This window comes from Schistocerca nitens, chromosome 4 (genome assembly GCF_023898315.1).
Source record: "Schistocerca nitens isolate TAMUIC-IGC-003100 chromosome 4, iqSchNite1.1, whole genome shotgun sequence".
In the NCBI taxonomy this organism is placed as follows: Eukaryota; Metazoa; Arthropoda; class Insecta; order Orthoptera; family Acrididae; genus Schistocerca; species Schistocerca nitens.
Window position 1 is genome coordinate 864,518,197 of NC_064617.1, and position 22,633 is coordinate 864,540,829.

General features: G+C 39.7%; 1 protein-coding gene across 3 annotated transcripts in view; it reads right to left on the minus strand.

The window, feature by feature from the left end:
• The window catches only part of LOC126253327 (ubiquitin carboxyl-terminal hydrolase 36), a 46,209-nt gene extending 34,983 nt beyond the window's left edge, over window positions 1–11,226 (minus strand). For 2 of the 3 annotated variants that reach the window (XM_049954593.1, XM_049954591.1), the window contains exons 1-6: window positions 11,067–11,226; window positions 10,415–10,683; window positions 10,174–10,334; window positions 8,314–8,386; window positions 1,772–1,885; window positions 1,488–1,596 (exon numbers count right to left, since the gene is read on the minus strand). In XM_049954593.1, coding sequence (XP_049810550.1) covers window positions 1,488–1,596; window positions 1,772–1,885; window positions 8,314–8,386; window positions 10,174–10,334; window positions 10,415–10,664 — 707 coding nt within the window. In that variant the 5' untranslated portion in view covers window positions 10,665–10,683; window positions 11,067–11,226. Of the gene's footprint in view, window positions 1–1,487; window positions 1,597–1,771; window positions 1,886–8,313; window positions 8,387–10,173; window positions 10,335–10,414; window positions 10,684–10,995 lie in introns of all 3 variants that reach the window. The other variant, XM_049954592.1, reaches the window with a different exon arrangement.
• Window positions 11,227–22,633: the final 11,407 nt, after the last annotated feature.

The following is a 22,633-nucleotide window of genomic DNA, read 5'->3' on the forward strand; positions in this document are numbered from 1 at the left end:
GTAATTACCTGATCTTCCTTCTGAAAGTCCTTGCATAGCTGACCTAAGTTTTCTGTCACCTGGCTAAGGCTAGCACTTGGTTTCACAAAACTTGTGACCTGATACTCTGTCCCTAATTTCTCCTGAAGCTGTTGGCCCGCACCCCTCCAATGACTGCTACCTGTAAGTAGCATTTTTCTTTTCCTGTTCTGGTCTGATCCTGACCCGTCTTTTTTCTTTAAGCTAGTATTCTGCTTCAACCTACATTCAACTACATCTTAATGAGGCCCTTCCTCCACTACTTCAGATAGCAACCCAAACTGATTTGCTAAGTGAATTTCAGAAGTTTTATCAATTGTTTCCCTTTTTCACCCTTTGCTTGCTACCTTTTCCCAGCATCCAGAGTCCTTTTCTTCCCTTAGCTTACATAATTGCAAATTTGTGATTTCTAATTCAGCCTTAAGGGCACAAATCTTTGCCTCCTGTTCCTCATTTTTCTGTCCTTTCTACATAACCTACACTGCCATGGAAGAACCTCATTATCTACCCTCGTTTCATCTCCGTTGCACTCGCCCCAATGAAACCACAACCTACAGTCTATACAGAACACTCCATCTTTCAAATTTCTACGGCAACCACCACACTTGTCACACATGGTTTGATAGTAAAACGTAACCTAAAACCAGAAAATAACTTCAATAACACAAGTTTCGTAACCTGTACTAATACGTAACTAAACACTGATGTAAACAAACTTATAAACTTGCTTCAGAAACATTTTATCAACCACACAAATTCATGATGAGAGACACAAATTATAACTCTGAAGCACTAAGTCAAGTCAACAACAAATATCTACGCTCATACAAAATTTACGCCTAAGTATGTAAACAAACCCTTGACTGCCGGCCTTTACGAAATACTTCCTTTTCAATGTAATTACGTTTAGAAAAGCGAAACCTTCAATAGATAGATTAGATAAGAAGTAAATGCACTAGTCTAAAATGTAATATTAACTAAATTAGCTCTTATTTAAATATTAATCGCTTAACTTAGTGAGAGCTTCGTACACGCGCGTCTGCCTGGCTGTCAGCTCATAGTGGAGGAATGCTGTGAAACCAATGCAGCCAGGGGAAAACATGATGGAAGTGCAGTGGGGATAATATGAGAAAGGGCAGGGAGTGTGAGACAGACAGCAGAGATTCTGCTGGGGTGAGGGGGAGTAACTATAAATGGTCATCAAATTGCCTATTTTTTGCTGGAAAGATGTGCTAGACTTGTAAAACTGAATCATTCCATTAATGCAACACATAACTCGTTTTTCTCCAGAGATCTGCATTAATCTCAAATTTATATTCTTTTCTTTTTCATTTTTGTGCAGATTCTTGTTTATACATCTGCTGAAAATTGAGGTGCGCATCTTCCATACTCTCATGTATATGATATTGTATACTGCTCTTAACTCATCATTAAACTAACACAGATGCTAAATGGATGTAGATACTTACTTGTAAACCTTATATCGAAGCAAGTATGCCTTCTCCATACTTTCAATGAGGTAACGCATAAACTCATGAGCATCTTCTTGCTGACCTTGATTCATATGCTTGCATATTGCTGCAGAACACAATAATTTTATTAGCCACAGAGTAAACACACACACACACACACACACACACACACACACACACACACACACAGAGTCTTGTTTTGAAAGACGTGATCAACTCATCAACATTTTTGCACACACTAATACAAAATGAAGCAAGTGCTGAACATCTGTTTTACTTACTTTTCAGTTTACTGTATATCAAAAGTGGTTTGATGATACCGGCACCTTTATTATGAGATGCTTTCATTGTTTTGTTGAGGGCACAAATAATGCATTCGCTTTGAATGCCTCCATCTAAAATTAAACAAAATAATATAATTTAGCACATGACTAACAGTAAAACAAAATATTTAATTTCACAGTTACAATATCACTCCCTCTTCTTGTTTTTATCTTTAGAGGGATCTGGGTATCAACAGGGCAAAAAAATTAACTTTTCTTCTCCATTATATGAGAATAAGAAATTTTTTCAGTTTTAAAAATATATTGCACTTGATAACATTTGCACTGTTTCTTATTGAAAGCATATCGAATAAAAGATTAAAAACAGGCCACATCTATTTTACTTTAACGACAATGTATGACAAGAGAAAAAATGTATTTTTCTCAAGTTTGGATAGTCAAATAGCCAAAATGTTTCCGTAGGTTTTCAAGAAGGGGATCACCAGTAACAGAGCTTATCTGTATGCAATTTTAATCTCTATTGTCATGAATAAAGATATAATTGTGTACATCTGCAGAGTGTGACTTCAGTTTTTATTTCTCTGCTTGTGATGTTCACAATAGCAACAGTGAAGAAATGTAATAACAAATCAGAGTAATATAGCAATAAATTGACAGCTGCAGCAATTACCAAGGATACCATGAAGATTTATCTGGTACTGCAAGCTTTCTATGTTAGCAGACTGTATGGGCCACACAAATGTAGTTAATAACTGATCATATGGCAATGTTACAAAAACAAGTGCTGGAGTGTTTAGGACACAAACAGAAGCAAATGGCAGCCGGGTTAAGTAAGCTAAGTAAAGACTTTCGTAAGAAGAAAGCTATGTGTGATAAACGCGTAAGATGACCTGGCTGTCTTATGTAGTGTGGAATAAACAATTTAACTACTATTATGTGTTAGCAACAATAATAAATGCTGGAGTGTGTGTAGAACAGAGCAAAACAGTCAGTGTAAGACCCTAAAATACCTACAAACCAAAACATGCAGCATACAATGTGCCGAAAAGGGAACGCTTTATGAAGCAAGCAAATGGTGCTGTCACACGCACAGAATATACCCACATTTCTTCCCTTCCATCATCATGGAAGCAATGAAGCCACTATACAACCATTTTGCATGTTTCAAATTACTTGGTAAGTGTCTACATGGCTGCATGCACAACTCTAACAAAAGCTTCAACAGGTGTCTATGGAACTGAATACCAAGAACTTGTCTTTGTTAGTTGGAAACTTCTGAAAATACTGGATGAAATAATATATTCTCATGATGGTGTGAAAGTAGGAGTAAGAATAATTAATAATTTAGACATTCAGCCAGGAACAAATATGATAATAGCTTTGATCATGATTGTTCACAAATGGTTGGAGCAGGAAGACCTGCTGAAGCCACTGCGAAGGACTTGACAGCGAGAAAGAGACTGATGAGAAAAATGCAGAGGTAAAGGAATCAGCTAGTCATCAATAACATACTGAATGAGCCATATGGTGTGGAAAGTTACAGTTGACTTTTGTTTCTCATGTTCCAGAAAATACATTTTCGATACTTAAAGACACCTGGTAGAATTTTGAACAGAGCATAACTTAATCACAGCTAACACTGGGTTTAAGAATCATGAAAGAAGGTTGTATACATGGGAGAGGCCTGGAGACACTGGAAGGTTTCAGATAGATTATGTAATGGTAAGACAGAGATTTAGGAACTACATTTTAAATTGTAAGACATTTCCAGGGGCAGATGTGGATTCTGACCACAAGCAACTGGTTATGAACTGTTGATCAAAACTGAAGAAACTGCAAAAAAGGCAGCAATTTAAGAAGGTGGGACCTGGATTTGAAAAAAAAAAAATTGTAGAGAGTTTCAGACAGAGCATCAGGGAACATTTGACAAGAACGGGGAAAGAAATTCAGTAGATGAAGGATGGGTAGCTTTGACAGATGAAATAGTGAAGGCAGCAGAGGATCAAGTGGGTAAAAAGACGAGGACTAGCAGAAATCCTTGGGTAACAGAAGAGATATTGAATTTAATTGATGAAAGGAGAAAATATACAAATGAAGCAATTGAAGCAGACAAAAAGGAAAACAAAAGTCTCAAAAATGTGGTTGACAGGAATTGCAAAATGGCTAAGCAGGGATGGCTAGAGGATAAATGTAAGGATGTAGAGGCATATATCACTAGAGGTAAGATAGATACTGCCTACATGAAAATTAAAGAAACCTTTGGACAAAAGAGAACCACTTGTTTGAATATCAAGAGCACAGACTGAAAACCAGTGCTAATCAAAGAAGCACAAAGGTGGAAAAAGTATATAGAGGGTCAACACAAGGGCGATGTACTTAAGGGAAACATTAAGGAGATGGAAGAGGACGTAGACGAAGATGAACTGGGAGATATGATACTGCGTGAGGCCACAAGACTAGCCAACATTCCATTAGAACTACTGATAGCCTTGGGAGAGCCAGTCCTGACAAAACTCTACCACCTGGTGAGCAAGATCTATGAGACGTGTGAAATACCCTCAAACTTCAAGAGGACTGTAATAATTCCAATCCCAAGGAAAGCAGACATTGACAGGTGTGAAAATTACTGAACTATCAGTTTAATAAGTCATGACTCCAAAGTCCTTTACAGACGAATGGTAAAACAGGTAGAAGCCGACCTCGGGGAAGATCAGTTTGGATTCCATAGAAATGTTGTAACAAGTGAGGCAATATTGACCCTATTACTTATCATAGAAGATAGATTAAGGGAAGGCAAACCTACATTTCTGGCATTTGTAGACTTACAGAAAGCTTTTGATAATGTTCATTGGAATACTCTCTTTCAAATTCTGAAGGTGGCAGGGTCAAATACAGAGAGCGAAAGGCTATTTACTGTTTGTACAAAAACCAGATGGCAGTTATATGAGTCGAGGGGCATGAAAGGGAAGCAGTGGTTGGGAAGGGAATGGGACAGCGTTGTAGCCTATCCCCTATTTTATTCAATCTATATATTTAGCAAGCAGTAAAGGAAACAAAAGAAAAAATTTGAGAAGGAATTAAAATCCATAGAAAAGAAATAAAAACTTTGAGGTTCGCCGATGATATTGTAATTCTGTTGGCGACAACAAAAGACCTCGAAGAGCAGTTGAATGAAATGGACAATGTCTTGAAAGGAGGATATGAGATGATCATCAACAAAAGCAAAACGAGGATACTGGAATGTAGTCGAATTAAATCAGGTGATGCTGAGGGAATTAGATTAGGAAATGTGACAATTAACGTAGTAGATGATTTTTACTATTTGGGGAGCGAAATAACTGATGATGGTCGAAGTAGAAAGGATATAAAATATAGACTGGCTATGGCAAGGAAAGCATTTCTGAAGAAGAGAAATTTGTTAATATTGAGTATAGATATAAGTATATTGAGTATAGATATAAGAGTCAGGAAGTCTTTTCTGAAAGTATTTGTATGGAATGTAGCCGTGTATGAAAATGAAACATGGACGATAAATATTTTAGACAAGAAGAGAATAGAAGCTTTCGTAATGTGGTGCTACAAAACAATGCTGAAGATTAGAGGGGCAGATCACGTAACTAATGAGAAGGTACTGAACAGAATTGGGGAGAAGAGGAATTTGTGGCACAACTTGACTAGAAGAAATCAGTTGGTAGGACATGTTCTGAGACATCAAGGGATCGCCAATTCAGGGTTAACACAAACCTCCGATCTTACTCGTCGGCTTTGACCCGTGACGTAAGCGTGTTGTGGTGTGTGACGTCATTACGGCGCGGAGTTTTGTTTGTGATTGTGGCGTGCTTGTAGATGTCGTGGGGATGTTTGTCGTGCCCTCTGGTGGTGTGTTCATGGTTTACGTTTGTTTGGTTTGTTGGGGCCAGTTTGCTGTTGCTCAGTGGTGAGTGCTGTGTTCGTGGTTTTCAAGCGGAATTTGTATTAGTGAGTTAACGGTTTTGTGTGATGGTTAATGTAATGGTAATTGCTGTACGTTGTGTGAGTTTGTTATTGAGTGTATTCGGTTGTGGTTTTTTGTTCAGGAATGGATATGAAAGATCGCATGAATAGTGTTCGGTTGAGGGCGATGATGGGCGAGATACCGTTAGACCTGATCAAGTTTCTACAGCTATTCGGATTAATTGCCGAAGTTGTAAAGTGCTCTCTTTGCCGTGTGTGTGTGTGTGTGTGTGTGTGTGTGTGTGTGTGTGTGTGTGTGTGATTCTGGTGGCCAATCTAGGTTGTGGGGCTTGAACTTTTTTGTGGTAAGTTCCATTTTTTTTTTGTTTTTGGTGTATGTGTTGTGTATTGGGTATAGGGAAGTGTTTCATTGAGATTTGTGGCTGTGAAGGTGGGCATTGGTTTTCGTATTGGAAGATGTGTTTGAGATCATAGGTCATGGGTAGTGGTCGATATGGGATTGGTAACTGGTGTTGAGCTATATAGCTGGAGGGAAGTGTTAATCTCAATGTTTGGTGGAGTATGTCGATTTTTGTAATTGGAGATGGGATCGGGAGTTGCTGTTGAGCTATATAGGTCAAGGGAAGTGTTCGATCTCAATTTATGGGATCGGGAGCTGCTGTAGATGTATGTAGGTTCAGGGAAGTGTTTGTTTGTTATGGTTTGTGGTGGTTTTTCATTTTTGTATTGGGTGTTGGGATCGGGAGATTCTGTTGAGCTATATAGGTCAAGGGAAGTGTTCGATCACAATTTATGGGATCGGGAGCTGCTGTAGTTGTATGTAGGTTAACGGAAGTGTTTGTTTGCTTTGGTTAGTGGTGTTTTTTGAGTTTTGTATTGGGGGATGGGATCGAGAGATTCTGTTGAGCTATATAGGTCAAGGGAAGTGTTCGATCTCAATTTATGGGATCGTGAGCTGCTGTAGATATATGTAGGTTTAAGGGAAGTGTTTTTTGAGTTTTGTATCGGGGGATGTGATCGGGAGGTTCTGTTGAGCTATGTAGGTCAAGGGAAGTGTTCGATCCTAATTTATGGGATCGGGAGTTACTGTAGATCTATGTTGGTCAAGGGAAGTGTCTGATTCTGGATAAGAATGTGTTTTTTGGTATTTGGTCAGTTTCGTGATGTTGATTTTTTTCGTCGTTTTGCGTGGTTTTGTATGGCGGTCGGTGGCTACATTTGTGTATATTTAGTTTCTCCCCACCCAAAAACCCCCAATTTCCCACGCTTGTCCCGTTAGAGTCATTAGGATTTTTGTGAAACCTGTGTATTTCAGTGTTTATGATACGTATGCGATGTTTTTATATCCGCCATATTGGAATTGTCATTTATGGTCATTTCCGCCATATTTGTGACGTCATGGGTCAAAGCCGACGGGTAAGATTGGACGCTTCTGTATTTCCCCAATTCAGTATAGGAAAGCAGTGTGGAGAGTAAAAATCATTGAGGGATACCAAGGCATGAATACACTATGCAGATTCAGAAGGATGTAGGTTGCAGTAAGTACTTTGAGATGAGAAAGCTTGCACTGTACAGAGTAGCATGGAGAGTTGTGTCAAACCAGTCTCCGGACTCAAGACCATAACAGGACACCTATGTTTTCACAGTGGTTTCAGTTATACCCACAAAATTTCTCCTGATTTAAGAGTATGATGGCATCCTTGTATTATGACCAGTACTTCCTAGAAATATGCTGATGTGGGTATATGACATGTTATTGCTGGTGGTAATAAAACAATAATGAGATGAAACAAATATTTGTTATTTCCTCAGAAATACTCCAAAATCATTGGATGTGGAGTATAATAAATTCCTATACACATTGAGGGAAGTCTGCCATTCACTGTTGGTGTGAAACTACAACTTCCCAAGTGATAGATCAAGGGTAATGTACTCTTATGGTATGAAATGCCCTATGTTCATCTTCAGGTCCCGTTATCATTCAAGTCATGTGCAGTACATAAGCTTTACTGGTATTGCGAATCATATTGCGTTTCTAATTATGATATTAAATGTTATATATAAAAACCCTTCTTAACTGGAGATAGATAGGTCAAGATAAGGGTTTCGTGGTAAGTGCCTAACATGACTGTGATGTCTCAAAGTTTTCATGCAATATGTATCCAACATATTCACATATTTCTGTGTATCCAGCCAGGATGATGTCATATTTTATGCACAGTGCTTCAAAAATTAACTTAGTCAGCTTGTTAATTAGCTGCAAGCAATAGAACTTTATGAAACATGCAGAAGAATGAACTATGTACTTAGCTACACAGTCAGAAATATAACATATCACATGTACCAGGAAAAGAAAATTATGATACAAACTTATTTCACTAAGCACATTTCACTACATGCTTACAGCAGCAACACCGACAGGTTATAAATGACACACATTCCACTATACACTGCCATTTTTATTAATACAAATAAGAAATGTAGAAAATTAGAGACAATCTTAGCTATTACAATGAGAATGAAATTAAGAAAATTACTAAACATAGACCAACTGGTTATGTAAATATTAACTTTAAACAACTTACTTATGGAACATTTTTCAAGATGACCAGAATCACTTTGCAACCAGTTGACTAGAGCGGGAACATGGAATAGTGCCTGAAATGACAAGTATTTTAGTATAATACCCAACACATACAGAAGTTTTGGCCAAAAGTATACTACTTCATTATTACAATAACAAAAAAAAATAATGAAAACTTTATGTAGAGTTAACGCAGTTGTTACTATGTTTAACAGAGAAATCTAAAACAGAGAAATCACCACTCACTTTATTAGCAATACAAACTGAACAGTTTCAAACTCACCAACTTGCTTTCAAAAGCTGACATAGAACAGGCACACACTCTCTTCCGTGGCTGAGGAAGATCATATGTTCGTGTTCCAATGATGTCAGTTTCTGAAAAAAGAAATTGGTGAATCTGAAAACTAAACACGCACTGCCCCTATTCATGGTGTTCCACTCATTTCTCACTAGTTCATTTGTTGTCATTGAAGTGACACCTGTCTCTTCTCTTTACTGTCAGTTGTAAAACTATGCAGATAGGGAGGGTGGATGGGAGAGAAAGATCTATTTCGTGCTCTAACAAAACCAAACGTATTCCTAACAAGTGCCAATGATCAGGATTTCACAAATCTGGATTCTATATCAGTAACAGTGCTTATCCGGAAAAGTGTTTACACAATTGATCACTGATGTTGAGATTGAGAAAGCCACCTACCAAAGGAACAGTAATTTCAAATGACAATTTCCCAACTTACTGGCACAGTTATAGCTGAGCAAATCTACAGTGATTTACAAGCCCAATAAGAAACTTAAAAAAATGAACTAGCCTATGTACATTAGTTCATCTTCTGAAAGTAGTACTGAGCCATGTTGACAGTGATTGAAAGCATAATAAAAGGCATGTCAAGAGGAATGTTCAATATGAGTTGCTGGCTTTGGCCAATGACATAGTGTTAATGGCTCCTTTCATATCACATTTTGGTGCACGCATTCATAGTACTACTGTTAGTTGAGAAAGCCAACGAATATGAAAGCAGTCTGATCTGTAGGTTAGTTTAAGGTACGGGTTGGAATGTGATAGTTTGGTTGTGAGTTTGTGAAGCCAATGAATGGGATATTTAAAAAAATCTCTTTGGGGTGAGAGACTGATCTGTAGCCTTGCCCATCTGAAAAAAAGCTGCCAATATCATGTTATAATCACTGTATTGTTTACTGTGTTTGACACGTTTCCTATGTCACTCGTCGAAGCTGACACACCAAATATTCCTCTATATCTATGTATGGCAAGGTTGGCATAGGGTGAGAACTTGTGACAGTGAATAAAGCAGTAATGCCATATCATACAGCATAAGCTAATGATCTCTTCACTAATATGTAGTTTATGACAGAGGGGGGAAAGAAAGCTCTGTAGGAATAATGCTTCTGTCTGCATCATAACCTACATAATAAGCTTACTTATCATGCATGTTTTCTCAATGTAACTTTACTACTCTAAGATCATGTACAGTCACACGAAACCCCTCAATACAGGCAAAATGTCAGTTAATAAAAGAGAAAATAATAGTAGTAGTAATAATAAAAAACAACATCATTACTACTTTCCTATAAAATTTGTGTTGACACCTTTCCTAGCACTGGCAGCAAAATGCATGACACACAAACTCCACTTCCATTGGAGTGTTATTATAATGTAAATTTTTAAAATGTGCAAGTAGATTTGAGTTCATCTTTAACATTACGGGGTCAAGTGATCTGTGACATGTCCTTTTGGAAATATACTAAACACAAATTAAATACTGACAACATGCCTTACAAAATAGTTCAGAAAACGAGCTGATCGTCTACGGTGAAAGACATATGGAAATCTACACTAGCTTACCTGCAATGTGGAATTCAGGTAGCAGGTATTCCCCATATTTATCATCCCTGCTCCAACTGGAAAAGTCCCCCGCCATCCCAGCTGCACTTTTTCCGCTGGGAACAGAGTTCTCTCTGGAGTAGGAAGCACAGCATCTGGCTCAGGCCTCATTTCGTCGCTTACTGTAAGAACAAAACAACAGTAAGTAACTACAAATGATTTAAATACTACACTAAGGTTAGTTTGCACTTCCATTACTCACATTTTTTGTTACAGGATTTCAGACAAGTACTGCCATTCGAAATGGGCCCACCAGTGCGTAGCACAGTATATTTTCCCTTCAAAGTATCCAACATAGAAGACTTAAAGGTGCCAGACGACTCATATTCTATATGAGACAGGAGGACATTCGCTGAGGACGCCACTAACCGCTTTTCAAGATCTCCAGTGCGTTCACTTGTTAAGGACAAGCGAAGTGCTGTACTCACTGGATCTCCCCCAGAAGCAGGCATACTATTTTTGAATACATAACTGAAATAATGAATGGCTTACATTACTATTCATTACATTGAAGATATGGCTTAGAAATGTACCGAAGACTACAAACTTCACAAATTCACAGTGTTTGTCAATACCACAAATCTAATGTAAACACATAAAACAAGAATCGTACATAAAACGATGTATAGATCTTATAAAACTTCCACTAGTTGTTTACAAATAACTCGCTATATTTACAGACACCATTTGAAGTTCAGTTATTATGAACTATACACACACACACTCAACCGCGCCAAACGGTATTACAGCGAAAAACAGCAGTCAGTACAAATTCAAACTAACCCATATGTTACGTCTTCCTAATATAATCACTGTTATTCACACAGAATATTATAAATGTTTAAACTGCTTACATTCAACAAGAAACATAAATGTAAACCGGAACGTGACACATGCCGCTCTATCCGACTATCACGTTTACTACGACACTGAAGCGCTGTACCCATGTGGAATGGAAATATATTTTATATTTAAATGACATAATACTTGCGGATAAATTAACCGTAAGTAACAACTAGAAAACACTTTTTTCATTCAATACAAATTCTGATTCTAACTTATCACATATTGCTAGTGCGTTTTATTTATGTCTTTCAATTGACTACTATTTCTTCTCAGGTCAATATGGACGACCATAGATGAAATGGCGCGGGGCAGCGCTCGCAGTAATTTCCCGTATGCCCCAATTTTCTAATTTATCTTTGGTCAAGGACATATGTCGAGGTTGCTACGGAGTTTTTCCGTGTAGAAGATATAATAAGATTTCTATATGTTGCTAATCTTTGTTTTCGTTCGATGAAGAGTTGAATATCACCTTTAAGAATCCGCAATAAAACGCTCATATTCGTAACTCATATCGTGGCGTGCAGTCTGTATCAAAACGGTTTTGAAATAATCTTCGTACCGAACCAAAATTCGTAAATAAAAGTTGAAGCGAAACATAACAGAATCATAGTTTGACAACACTGAATCGGAGTTAATCCAACATCCGTGATGATTCTAAAAAGATGCCTAGTCTGAATCACATAATTTTATTGTGGCGTGTACTAGTCACGACATATATAACTGTCCACCAGTTTAGTCACAGTATTGTTGACCACTTTCGTGGTTTGTATCCATAATCATGTACGCGCAGAGCAAGGTAGCCCAGATAAAATCACCTACATACTTAGCCTATTTTCTTAGATAACCACGTACAGTTTACACCAGAGTGGGAGCACCATGACCATAACTCTTTCCTTAATTTTGTTGAGAAAAGCGCACAACAGAGGCATAGCCTACTTGGCCGTAGCAGAGGTGTGCTAATTCTTTTACGCACTGTGTTCATCACTGTCACCACATTGTATATGTACTTAAGGTTTCCAAAAAAATGAACTGCTGCAGCATCACTTGCACTGGACCCCAGTATGAAATGCTTATCACTGTTCAGCACACACATCGAAAAATACCACAAACAGAGGACATGGTTGGGGAAAAAAATAGCATCCGAAAATACATAGCAAACGGAGTTGTGTACTTTACTAAGGATACCTTTAGCCCTACATTGACACATTCTTGATAATCCATGATGAAGTAATGTTACTTCTTGGCCAGCTTTCACAAACAGTAATGTGATGTCTTGTGCACATTTTTCTAACAAAGGCTTTCATGACTGGTATTTACATTCTTGATAATTTGTCTTTTAGCGGCATTGGTCTAAAGCATGCTTTGATGTGTGATCTTTTGTCTCATAATGCTAGAAAGACATAATTACAGCTAAGAATGAAAATCAATTAACCCCTTCTTTATAGCTTCTGATGATCTCTCCAGCACTAGAAGACAAAGTACTGGGCACTGAAATATGCCTTACACCAGAGCCTAATAGCCGTGGAACAGATATCAATTAGTAGGCGACAATTTCAATTTGACGTTGAAAATCTCTCTCCATTTATATTTTGCTAGAGTATGCAACAATCTAGAAAATCTATTACATTAATGTTGTATTGATAAATATAAAGGGTGTTAGACAATTTCATGCATTGTGGAGCCATAAAGGGACAGATCATAGCATACTTCTACCTGTGTTTGGACATAGCACTCCTGTGAATTTTGATGCAGCTGTTGATTGTTTAACATCATGAGTTGAAGAGAAAAGATAGACAAACTATTTTATGTTACAATTTTTGTACAGGACTAGCACTGGATAAGTGTCTTACAGAAATGCTGTCAGTGCTTGGAGAAGACTGTCCACCTCACTTCATCCTAACCCAGGTGCTTTGGGTATTTTAAATGGTTAACATATGCACGTTTTACATTTGGAAAAGCATTGTTCTGGGTTACTAAACAGAACAGGAGTCGTTTTCCTCAACAGAGTGGCATGGAGACCTGCATCAAACTTGTCTTCTGACTGAAGAGCCTGACAGCAACAATAAAGAGTTTGTTGAAGTGTATGGTACTTGATTTACAATAAGCACCCAGTGGTAAATGATAGGCCTATCCCTGCATAAAAGCATGAGTGAAAATGTTATTTTATACAGAGAAGACTTCTCCCAAGAATGGGAGAATTAATGTCCCCAGCTGATGAAATGCAGTTGAAAAATAAATTGAATGGTGGCTAGTTCCAAATAAAGAAGAGATACAAAGAGTGCATTTTAAATTAGTTTTAAAAAGTAATAACAAATAGAGGTACATTTCAAACCATTTACGGTAACTACTGTATGATTACTTTCAATCTCTAAACATAGTACAGAAAATTTTGGCAGGATAAAAACAATTTAGGAGTAAAGGGGACCACTTACTGAACAGAAGAATGTTGACTCATTGACAGGCACAAACAAAAGTGAATGAAAACTTACTAGCTATCCGCCCTGCTCCACACCTCTTCCAAACCACCACTACCTACCCTAGCCAGATTGATGCTCACCTTCAATTCACTCACAGTTGGGCTTTGGGACCAATAGACAACTGTGACCTTGTGTGTGAGAGATGTACTTTGTGAATGTGTGTGTGTTTTCTGTTTCTGATGAAGCATGTAGATTTAATGTTAGACTGACTAATTTTAACCAACCAAACCATTTTGCTAAAGTAAGCTGAACTAAATCAATTCTTCTGATAGAAACTTACTTAACCAAAGTTTTATGCAAAATAAGAAACTATATAATTCATGTGCTCAAAATTTTTCACTTATAGATAACATTAACAGGATTATTAAATCTAATTAATTGTACCCAGAAGGAATAAATTTAGAAACTCAGCAATGTAAGGAAAAGATAGATTGCTACTTATCATGCAGATGACACATTAAGTAGCAGACATACACATTTAAAAGAAACTTACACATTACCTTTCAGCCGCAGCCTTCATCAGGAAAAGAAACACACATACACACTCCACGGGGGGAAAAGTATATCTGTATATAATAGAGGGAAACCTACCCTCTGGCTCCTACCCTTGTAACCGCCCCCGGTTACTCATGTGATTTACCAACTGACATACCTACACTGTGAAGTCTTCTATGTGGGAATGACCAGCAACAAACTGTCCATTCACATGAACGGGCACAGGCAGACAGTGTTTGTTGGTAATGAGGATCACCCTGTGGCCAAACATGCCTTGGTGCACAGCCGGCACATCTTGGCACAGTGTTACACCGTCTGGGTTATCTGGATACTTCCCACTCACACCAACCTATCAGAACTCCGGAGATGGGAACTTGCCCCTCAATATATTATCTCCTCCCGTTACCTACCAGGCCTCGTTGTTGTTGTTGTGGTCTTCAGTCCTGAGACTGGTTTGATGCAGCTCTCCATGCAACTCTATCCTGTGCAAGCTTCTTCATCTCCCAGTACCTACAGCAACCTACATCCTTCTGAATCTGCTTAGTGTATTCATCTCTTGGTCTCCCTCTACGATTTTTACCCTCCACGCTGCCCTCCAATGCTAAATTTGTGATCCCTTGATGCCTCAAAACATGTCCTACCAACCGATCCCTTCTTCTAGTCAAGTTGTGCCACAAACTTCTCTTCTCCCCAATCCTATTCAATACCTCCTCATTAGTTACGTGATCTACCCACCTTATCTTCAGCATTCTTCTGTAGCACCACATTTCGAAAGCTTCTATTCTCTTCTTGTCCAAACTGGTTATCGTCCATGTTTCACTTCCATACATGGCTACACTCCATACAAATACTTTCAGAAACAACTTCCTGACACTTAAATCTATACTCGATGTTAACAAATTTCTCTTCTTCAGAAACGATTTCCTTGCCATTGCCAGTCTACATTTTATATCCTCTCTACTTCAACCATCATCAGTTATTTTACTCCCCAAATAGCAAAACTCTTTTACTACTTTAAGTGTCTCATTTCCTAATCTAATCCCCTCAGCATCACCCGACTTAATTCGACTACATTCCATGATCCTCGTTTTGCTTTTGTTGATGTTCATCTTATATCCTCCTTTCAAGACACTGTCCATTCCGTTCAACTGCTCTTCCAAGTCCTTTGCTGTCTCTGACAGAATTACAATGTCATCGGCGAACCTCAAAGTTTTTACTTCTTCTCCATGAATTTTAATACCTACTCCGAATTTTTCTTTTGTTTCCTTTACTGCTTACTCAATATACAGATTGAATAACATCGGGGAGAGGCTAAAACCCTGTCTCACTCCTTTCCCAACCACTGCTTCCCTTTCATGCCCCTCTACTCTTATAACTGCCATCTGGTTTCTGTACAAATTGTAAATAGCCTTTCGCTCCCTGTATTTTACCCCTGCCACCTTCAGAATTTGAAAGAGAGTATTCCAGTTAACGTTGTCAAAAGCTTTCTCTAAGTCTACAAATGCTAGAAACGTAGGTTTGCCTTTTCTTAATCTTTCTTCTAAGATAAGTTGTAAGGTTAGTATTGCCTCACGTGTTCCAACATTTCTACGGAATCCAAACTGATCTTCCCTGAGGTCCGCTTCTACCAGTTTTTCCATTCATCTGTAAAGAATTCGCGTTAGTATTTTGCAGCTGTGACTTATTAAACTGATAGTTCGGTAAGTTTCACATCTGTCAACACCTGCTTTCTTTGGTATTGGAATTATTATATTCTTCTTGAAGTCTGAGAGTATTTCGCCTGTCTCATACATCTTGCTCACCAGATGGTAGAGTTTTGTCATGACTGGCCCTCCCAAGGCCATCAATAGTTCTAATGGAATGTTGTCTACTCCTGGGGCCTTGTTTCGACTCAGGTCTTTCAGTGCTCCGTCAAACTCTTCACGCAGTATCTTATCTCCCATTTCATCTTCATCTACATCCTCTTCCATTTCCATAATATTGTCCTCAAGTACATCGCCCTTGTATAAACCCTCTATATACTCCTTCCACCTTTCTGCCTTCCCTTCTTTGCTTAGAACTGGGTTGCCATCTGAGCTCTTGATATTCATACAAGTGGTTCTCTTCTCTCCAAAGGTCTCTTTAATTTTCCTGTAGGCAGTATCTATCTTACCCCTAGTGAGACAAGCCTCTGCATCCTTACATTTGTCCTCTAGCCATCCCTGCTTAGCCATTTTGCACTTTCTGTCGATCTCATTTTTGAGACGTTTGTATTCCCTTTGGCCTGCTTCATTTACTGCATTTTTATATTTTCTCCTTTCATCAATTAAATTCAATATTTCTTCTGTTACCCAAGGATTTCTATCAGCCCTCGTCTTTTTACCTACTTGATCCTCTGCTGCCTTCACTACTTCATCCCTCAGAGCTACCCAATCTTCTTCTACTGTATTTCTTTCCCCAATTCCTGTCAATTGTTCCCTTATGCTCTCCCTGAAACTCTGTACAACCTCTGGTTCTTTCAGTTTATCCACGTCCCATTTCCTTAAATTCCCACCTTTTTGCAGTTTCTTCAGTTTCAATCTGCAGTTCATAACCAATAGATTGTGGTCAGAATCCACATCTGCCCCTGGAAATGTCTTACAATTTAAAACCTGGTTCCTAAATCTCTGTCTTACCATTATATAATCTATCTGATACCTATTAGTATCTCCAGGATTCTTCTAGGTATACAACCTTCTTTTATGATTCTTGAACCAAGTGTTAGCTATGATTAAGTTATGCTCTATGCAAAATTCTACAAGGCGGCTTCCTCTTTCATTTCTTCCCCCCAATCCATATTCACCTACTATGTTTCCTTCTCTCCCTTTTCCTACTGATGAATTCCAGTCACCCATGACTATTAAATTTTCATCTCCCTTCACTACCTGAATAATTTCTTTTATCTCGTCATACATTTCATAAATTTCTTCATCATCTGCAGAGCTAGTTGGCATATAAACTTGTACTACTGTAGTAGGCATGGGCTTTGTGTCTATCTTGGCCACAATAATGCGTTCACTATGCTGTTTGTAGTAGCTAACCTGCACTCCTATTTTTTTATTCATTATTAAACCTACTCCTGCATTACCCCTATTTGATTTTGTATTTATAACACTGTAATCACCAGACCAAAAGTCTTGTTCCTCCTGCCACCGAACTTCACTAATTCCCACTATATTTAACTTTAACCTATCCATTTCCCTTTTTAAATTTTCTAACCTACCTGCCCGATTAAGGGATCTGACATTCCACGCTCCGATCCATAGAATGCCAGTTTTCTTTCTCCTGATAACGACGTCCTCTTGAGTAGTCCCCGCCCGGAGATCCGAATGGGGGACTATTTTACCTCTGGAATATTTTACCCAAGAGGACACCATCATCATTTAATCATACAGTAAAGCTGCATGTCCTCAGGAAAAGTTACAGCTGTAGTTTCCCCTTGCTTTCAGCCGTTCGCAGTACCAGCACAGCAAGGCCGTTTTGGTTAATGTTACAAGGCCAGATCAGTCAATCATCCAGACTGTTGCCCCCTGCAACTACTGAAAAGGCTGCTGCCCCTCTTCAGGAACCACATGTTTGTCTGGCCTCTCAACAGATACCCCTCCGTTGTGGTTGCACCTATGGTACGGCCATCTGTATCGCTGAGGCACGCAAGCCTCCCCACCAACAGCAAGGTCCATGGTTCATGGGGGAAGTACCAGGCCTCAACTTCTGCTAATTTCAAGTTGCTGCCCCTTGTACACCACCTGTCATTGAACAACATCTTTACATGTGTACTTCCACCTCGACTGACATCTCTGCCCAACCTCTTTGAATTTACATATGTCTGCCTGTGTCTGTATATGTGCGGATGGATATGTGAGTGTGTGCGCGAGTGTATACCTGCCTTTTTTTTCACCCTTAAGGTAAGTCTTTCTGCTCCCGGGATTGAAATGACTCCTTACCCTCTCCCTTAAAACCCACATCCTTTCGTCTTTCCCTCTCCTTCCCTCTTTCCTGATGAAGCAACCTTGGGTTGCGAAAGCTTGACATTTGTGTGTGTGTTTGTGTGTTTTTTATTGTGTCTATCTACCAGGGCTTTCTCGTTTGGTAAGTCACATAACAAAGATGCTGTAACTTACCAAACAAAAGCGTTGGTATGTTGATAGAGACAATAAACACACAAACTGACACACAAATTTCAAGCTTTGGCAACCCAAGGTTGCTTCATCAGTAAAGAGGGAAGGAGAGGGAAAGATGAAAGGATGTGGGTTTTAAGGGAGAGGGTAAGGAGTTATTCGAATCCCAGGAGTGGAAAGACTTACCTTAGGGGGAAAAAAGGACAGGTATACACTTGCACACACACACACACACACACACACACACACACACACACACACACACACACACATGTATCCATCCACACATATACAGACAATGTGACTTACCATTCGAAAGCGCTGGCAGGTCGATAGATATCTATCGCTGCCAGCGCTTTCGTATGGTAAGTCACATCATCTTTGTTTTTAGATATATTTTTCCCACATGAAATGTTTCCCTCTATTATATATATAGGGAAACATTCCACGTGGGAAAAAAATATCTAAAAACAAAGATGATGTGACTTACCATACGAAAGCGCTGGCAGGTCTTTCCGCCGTCCTCCTAACCTTCGTAACCTGTTAGTTCATCCCTATGAAATCCCCAAACCACCTTCCCTACCCTCTGGCTCCTACCCTTGTAACCGCCCCCGGTGTAAAACCTGTCCCATGCACCCTCCCACCACCACCTACTCCAGTCCTGTAACCCGGAAGGTGTACACGATCAAAGGCAGAGCCACGTGTGAAAGCACCCACGTGATCTACCAACTAACCTGCCTACACTGTGACGCATTCTATGTGGGAATGACCAGCAACAAACTGTCCATTCGCATGAATGGACACAGGCAGACAGTGTTTGTTGGTAATGAGGACCACCCTGTGGCTAAACATGCCTTGGTGCATCCAGGTTATCTGGATACTTTTAAAATAAATTAATCTCATGTGCTACTCTCCTAGACCTGAGTAAAGCATTTGACACTGTATCTCATAGTACTTTGATCATGAAATTAAGACACTACGGCATGGAAGAGGACACCCTGAAATTATTAGAATCCTACTTAAGCAACAGAGTACAATTTGTTAGTGTAAATGGGCAGCTGTCAAACCCACAAACAATAAAAAGAGGTGTGCCACAAGGCTCCATACTTGGGCCCTTCCTGTTTGTAGTGTATGTTAATAATGTGCCACAGTATTTACCCTGTAAAACAGTCCTCTATGCAGACGATACAACTTTTATCAATTCAGGACAGACTCTTGAATCTGTACGAGGAAAAAATAATATAGTATTTGAAAAATCAGTCCATTGGTTTAGTGCAAACTCCCTATTCATAAATGAAACAAAAACTGAGGAAATATTCTTTAATTTGAAGGTATCAAACAAAGAAAATAAGTCCGTTTAACTGCTAGGAATGATGATTGACCAGAAACTTAGCTGGGATAAACATATCACATACGTCTGTTCTAAACTTGCACATGCTATGTTCCTACTTTATAAGCTTAGGAGTAATGTCAGCCAAAACTTACTGCTGCATTCATATTTTGCTTATATCCACCCCCATCTTTCTTACGGTATTCTGCTCTGGGGAAATTCTCCCAGTTCAATATCAATTTTCAGATGGCAAAAAAAAGCTCTTCGACGTGTAGTGGGTTTATCTCCTAGGGATACATGCAGGGAACATTTCAAAAAACTTAACATCATGACAGTTCCTTGTTTGTACATCTATTATTGCTTACTACACGTAAAAGAAAACATAGCTCAATATCCCCTTAGGTCATCTGTCCACACCCACAATACAAGACGAAACCACACAATTGATCTGCCATACTCTAGACTGTCTAAGATACATAATAGTTATGAATATAACAGAGGGAAACATTCCACGTGGAAAAAATATATCTAAAAAGAAAGATGATGAGACTTACCAAACAAAAGCGCTGGCAGGTCGATAGACATTTGTTTGTGTGTCTATCGACCTGCCAGCGCTTTTGTTTGGTAAGTCTCATCATCTTTCTTTTTAGATATATACATAATAGTTATAAATATGTAGGCCTCGAACTGCTTAATATGCTGCCTAAAATTGTACAAACAGTATCTAAAAGTAAATTTAAGACAACATTGGGTCAATGGCCCAAAGGTAAAGCATTTTACTCAGTTGATGAATTCAAAGATTGTAATATGGCAGATTTGCTGTTTTAACATAGAGAAAGGTACCTCTGCCTGTAGTAGGACCTAAATTTGTATCAATAGCTTAGGATAATGACATAGTGTTATCAACATGTATATGATAATGACATAATGTCATCAACATGAATTCCCCCTGCTTAATATAAATCTGTATAATGTTTTCCTTTTTATTGTAAAATTAATAATATATAAAATTCCAAATGTGTGCTATTGTACTACACTAAATTTCACATGATTTATATATACATTGTTAAGAGAATATAACCATCTTTATACTGTAATTGAACTTACTGACGAAGCCCATTGTATAAGAAAATACTGAACGGCTAATAAAGATTCTTATTCTTATTCTGTATATGTCTGCTTGTGTCTGTATATGTGTGGATGGATATGTGTGTGTGTGCGCGAGTGTATACCCGTACTTCTTCCCCCTAAGGTAAGTCTTTCCTCTCCCGGGATTGGAATGACTCCTTACCCTCTCCCTTAAAACCCAAATCCTTTCGTCTTTCCCTCTCCTTCCCTCTTTCCTGACGAGGCAACCATTGGTTGCGAAAGCTAGAATTTTGTGTGTATGTTTGTGTTTGTTTGTGTGTCTATCGACGTGCCAGCGCTTTCGTTTGGTAAGTCACATCATCTTTGTTTTTAGATATATTTTTTCCCACGTGGAATGTTTCCCTCTATATATATATATATATATATATATATATATATATATATATATATATATATATATATATACCCGTCCTTTTTTCCCCCTAAGGTAAGTCTTTCCGCTCCCGGGATTGGAATGACTCCTTACCCTCTCCCTTAAAACCCACATCCTTTCGTCTTTCCCTCTCCTTCCCTCTTTCCTGATGAGGCAACAGTTTGTTGCGAAAACTTGAATTCTGTGTGTATGTTTGTGTTTGTTTGTGTGTCTGTCGACCTGCCAGCACTTTCATTTGGTAACTCACATCATCTTTATATATATACTCCTGGAAATGGAAAAAAGAACACATTGACACCGGTGTGTCAGACCCACCATACTTGCTCCGGACACTGCGAGAGGGCTGTACAAGCAATGATCACACGCACGGCACAGCGGACACACCAGGAACCACGGTGTTGGCCGTCGAATGGCGCTAGCTGCGCAGCATTTGTGCACCGCCGCCGTCAGTGTCAGCCAGTTTGCCATGGCATACGGAGCTCCATCACAGTCTTTAACACTAGTAGCATGCCGCGACAGCGTGGACGTGAACCGTATGTGCAGTTGACGGACTTTGAGCGAGGGTGTATAGTGGGCATGCGGGAGGCCGGGTGGACGTACCGCCGAATTGCTCAACACGTGGGGCGTGAGGTCTCCACAGTACATCGATGTTGTCGCCAGTGGTCGGCGGAAGGTGCACGTGCCCGTCGACCTGGGACCGGACCGCAGCGACGCACGGATGCACCCATAGACCGTAGGATCCTACGCAGTGCCGCAGGGGACCGCACCACCACTTCCCAGCAAATTAGGGACACTGTTGCTCCTGGGGTATCGGCGAGGACCATTCGCAACCATCTCCATGAAGCTGGGCTACGGTCCCGCACACCGTTAGGCCGTCTTCCGCTCACGCCCCAACATCGTGCAGCCCGCCTCCAGTGGTGTCGCGACAGACATGAATGGAGAGATGAATGGAGACGTGTCGTCTTCAGCGATGAGAGTCGCTTCTGCCTTGGTGCCAATGATGGTCGTATGCATGTTTGGCGCCATGCAGGTGAGCGCCACAATCAGGACTGCATACGACCGAGGCTCACAGGGCCAACACCCGGCATCATGGTGTGGCGAGCGATCTCCTACACTGGCCGTACACCACTGGTGATCGTCGAGGGGACACTGAATAGTGCACGGTACATCCAAACCATCATCGAACCCATCGTTCTACCATTCCTAGACCGGCAAGGGAACTTGCTGTTCCAACAGGACAATGCACGTCCGCATGTATCCCGTGCCACCCAACGTGCTCTAGAAGGTGTAAGTCAACTACCCTGGCCAGCAAGATCTCCGGATCTGTCCCCCATTGAGCATGTTTGGGACTGGATGAAGCGTCGTCTCACGCGGTCTGCACGTCCAGCATGAACGCTGGTCCAACTGAGGCGCCAGGTGGAAATGGCATGGCAAGCCGTTCCACAGGACTACATCGTCTCCATGGGAGAATAACAGCCTGCATTGCTGCGAAAGGTGGATATACACTGTACTAGTGCCGACATTGTGCATGCTCTGTTGCCTGTGTCTATGTGCCTGTGGTTCTGTCAGTGTGATCATGTGATGTATCTGACCCCAGGAATGCGTCAATAAAGTT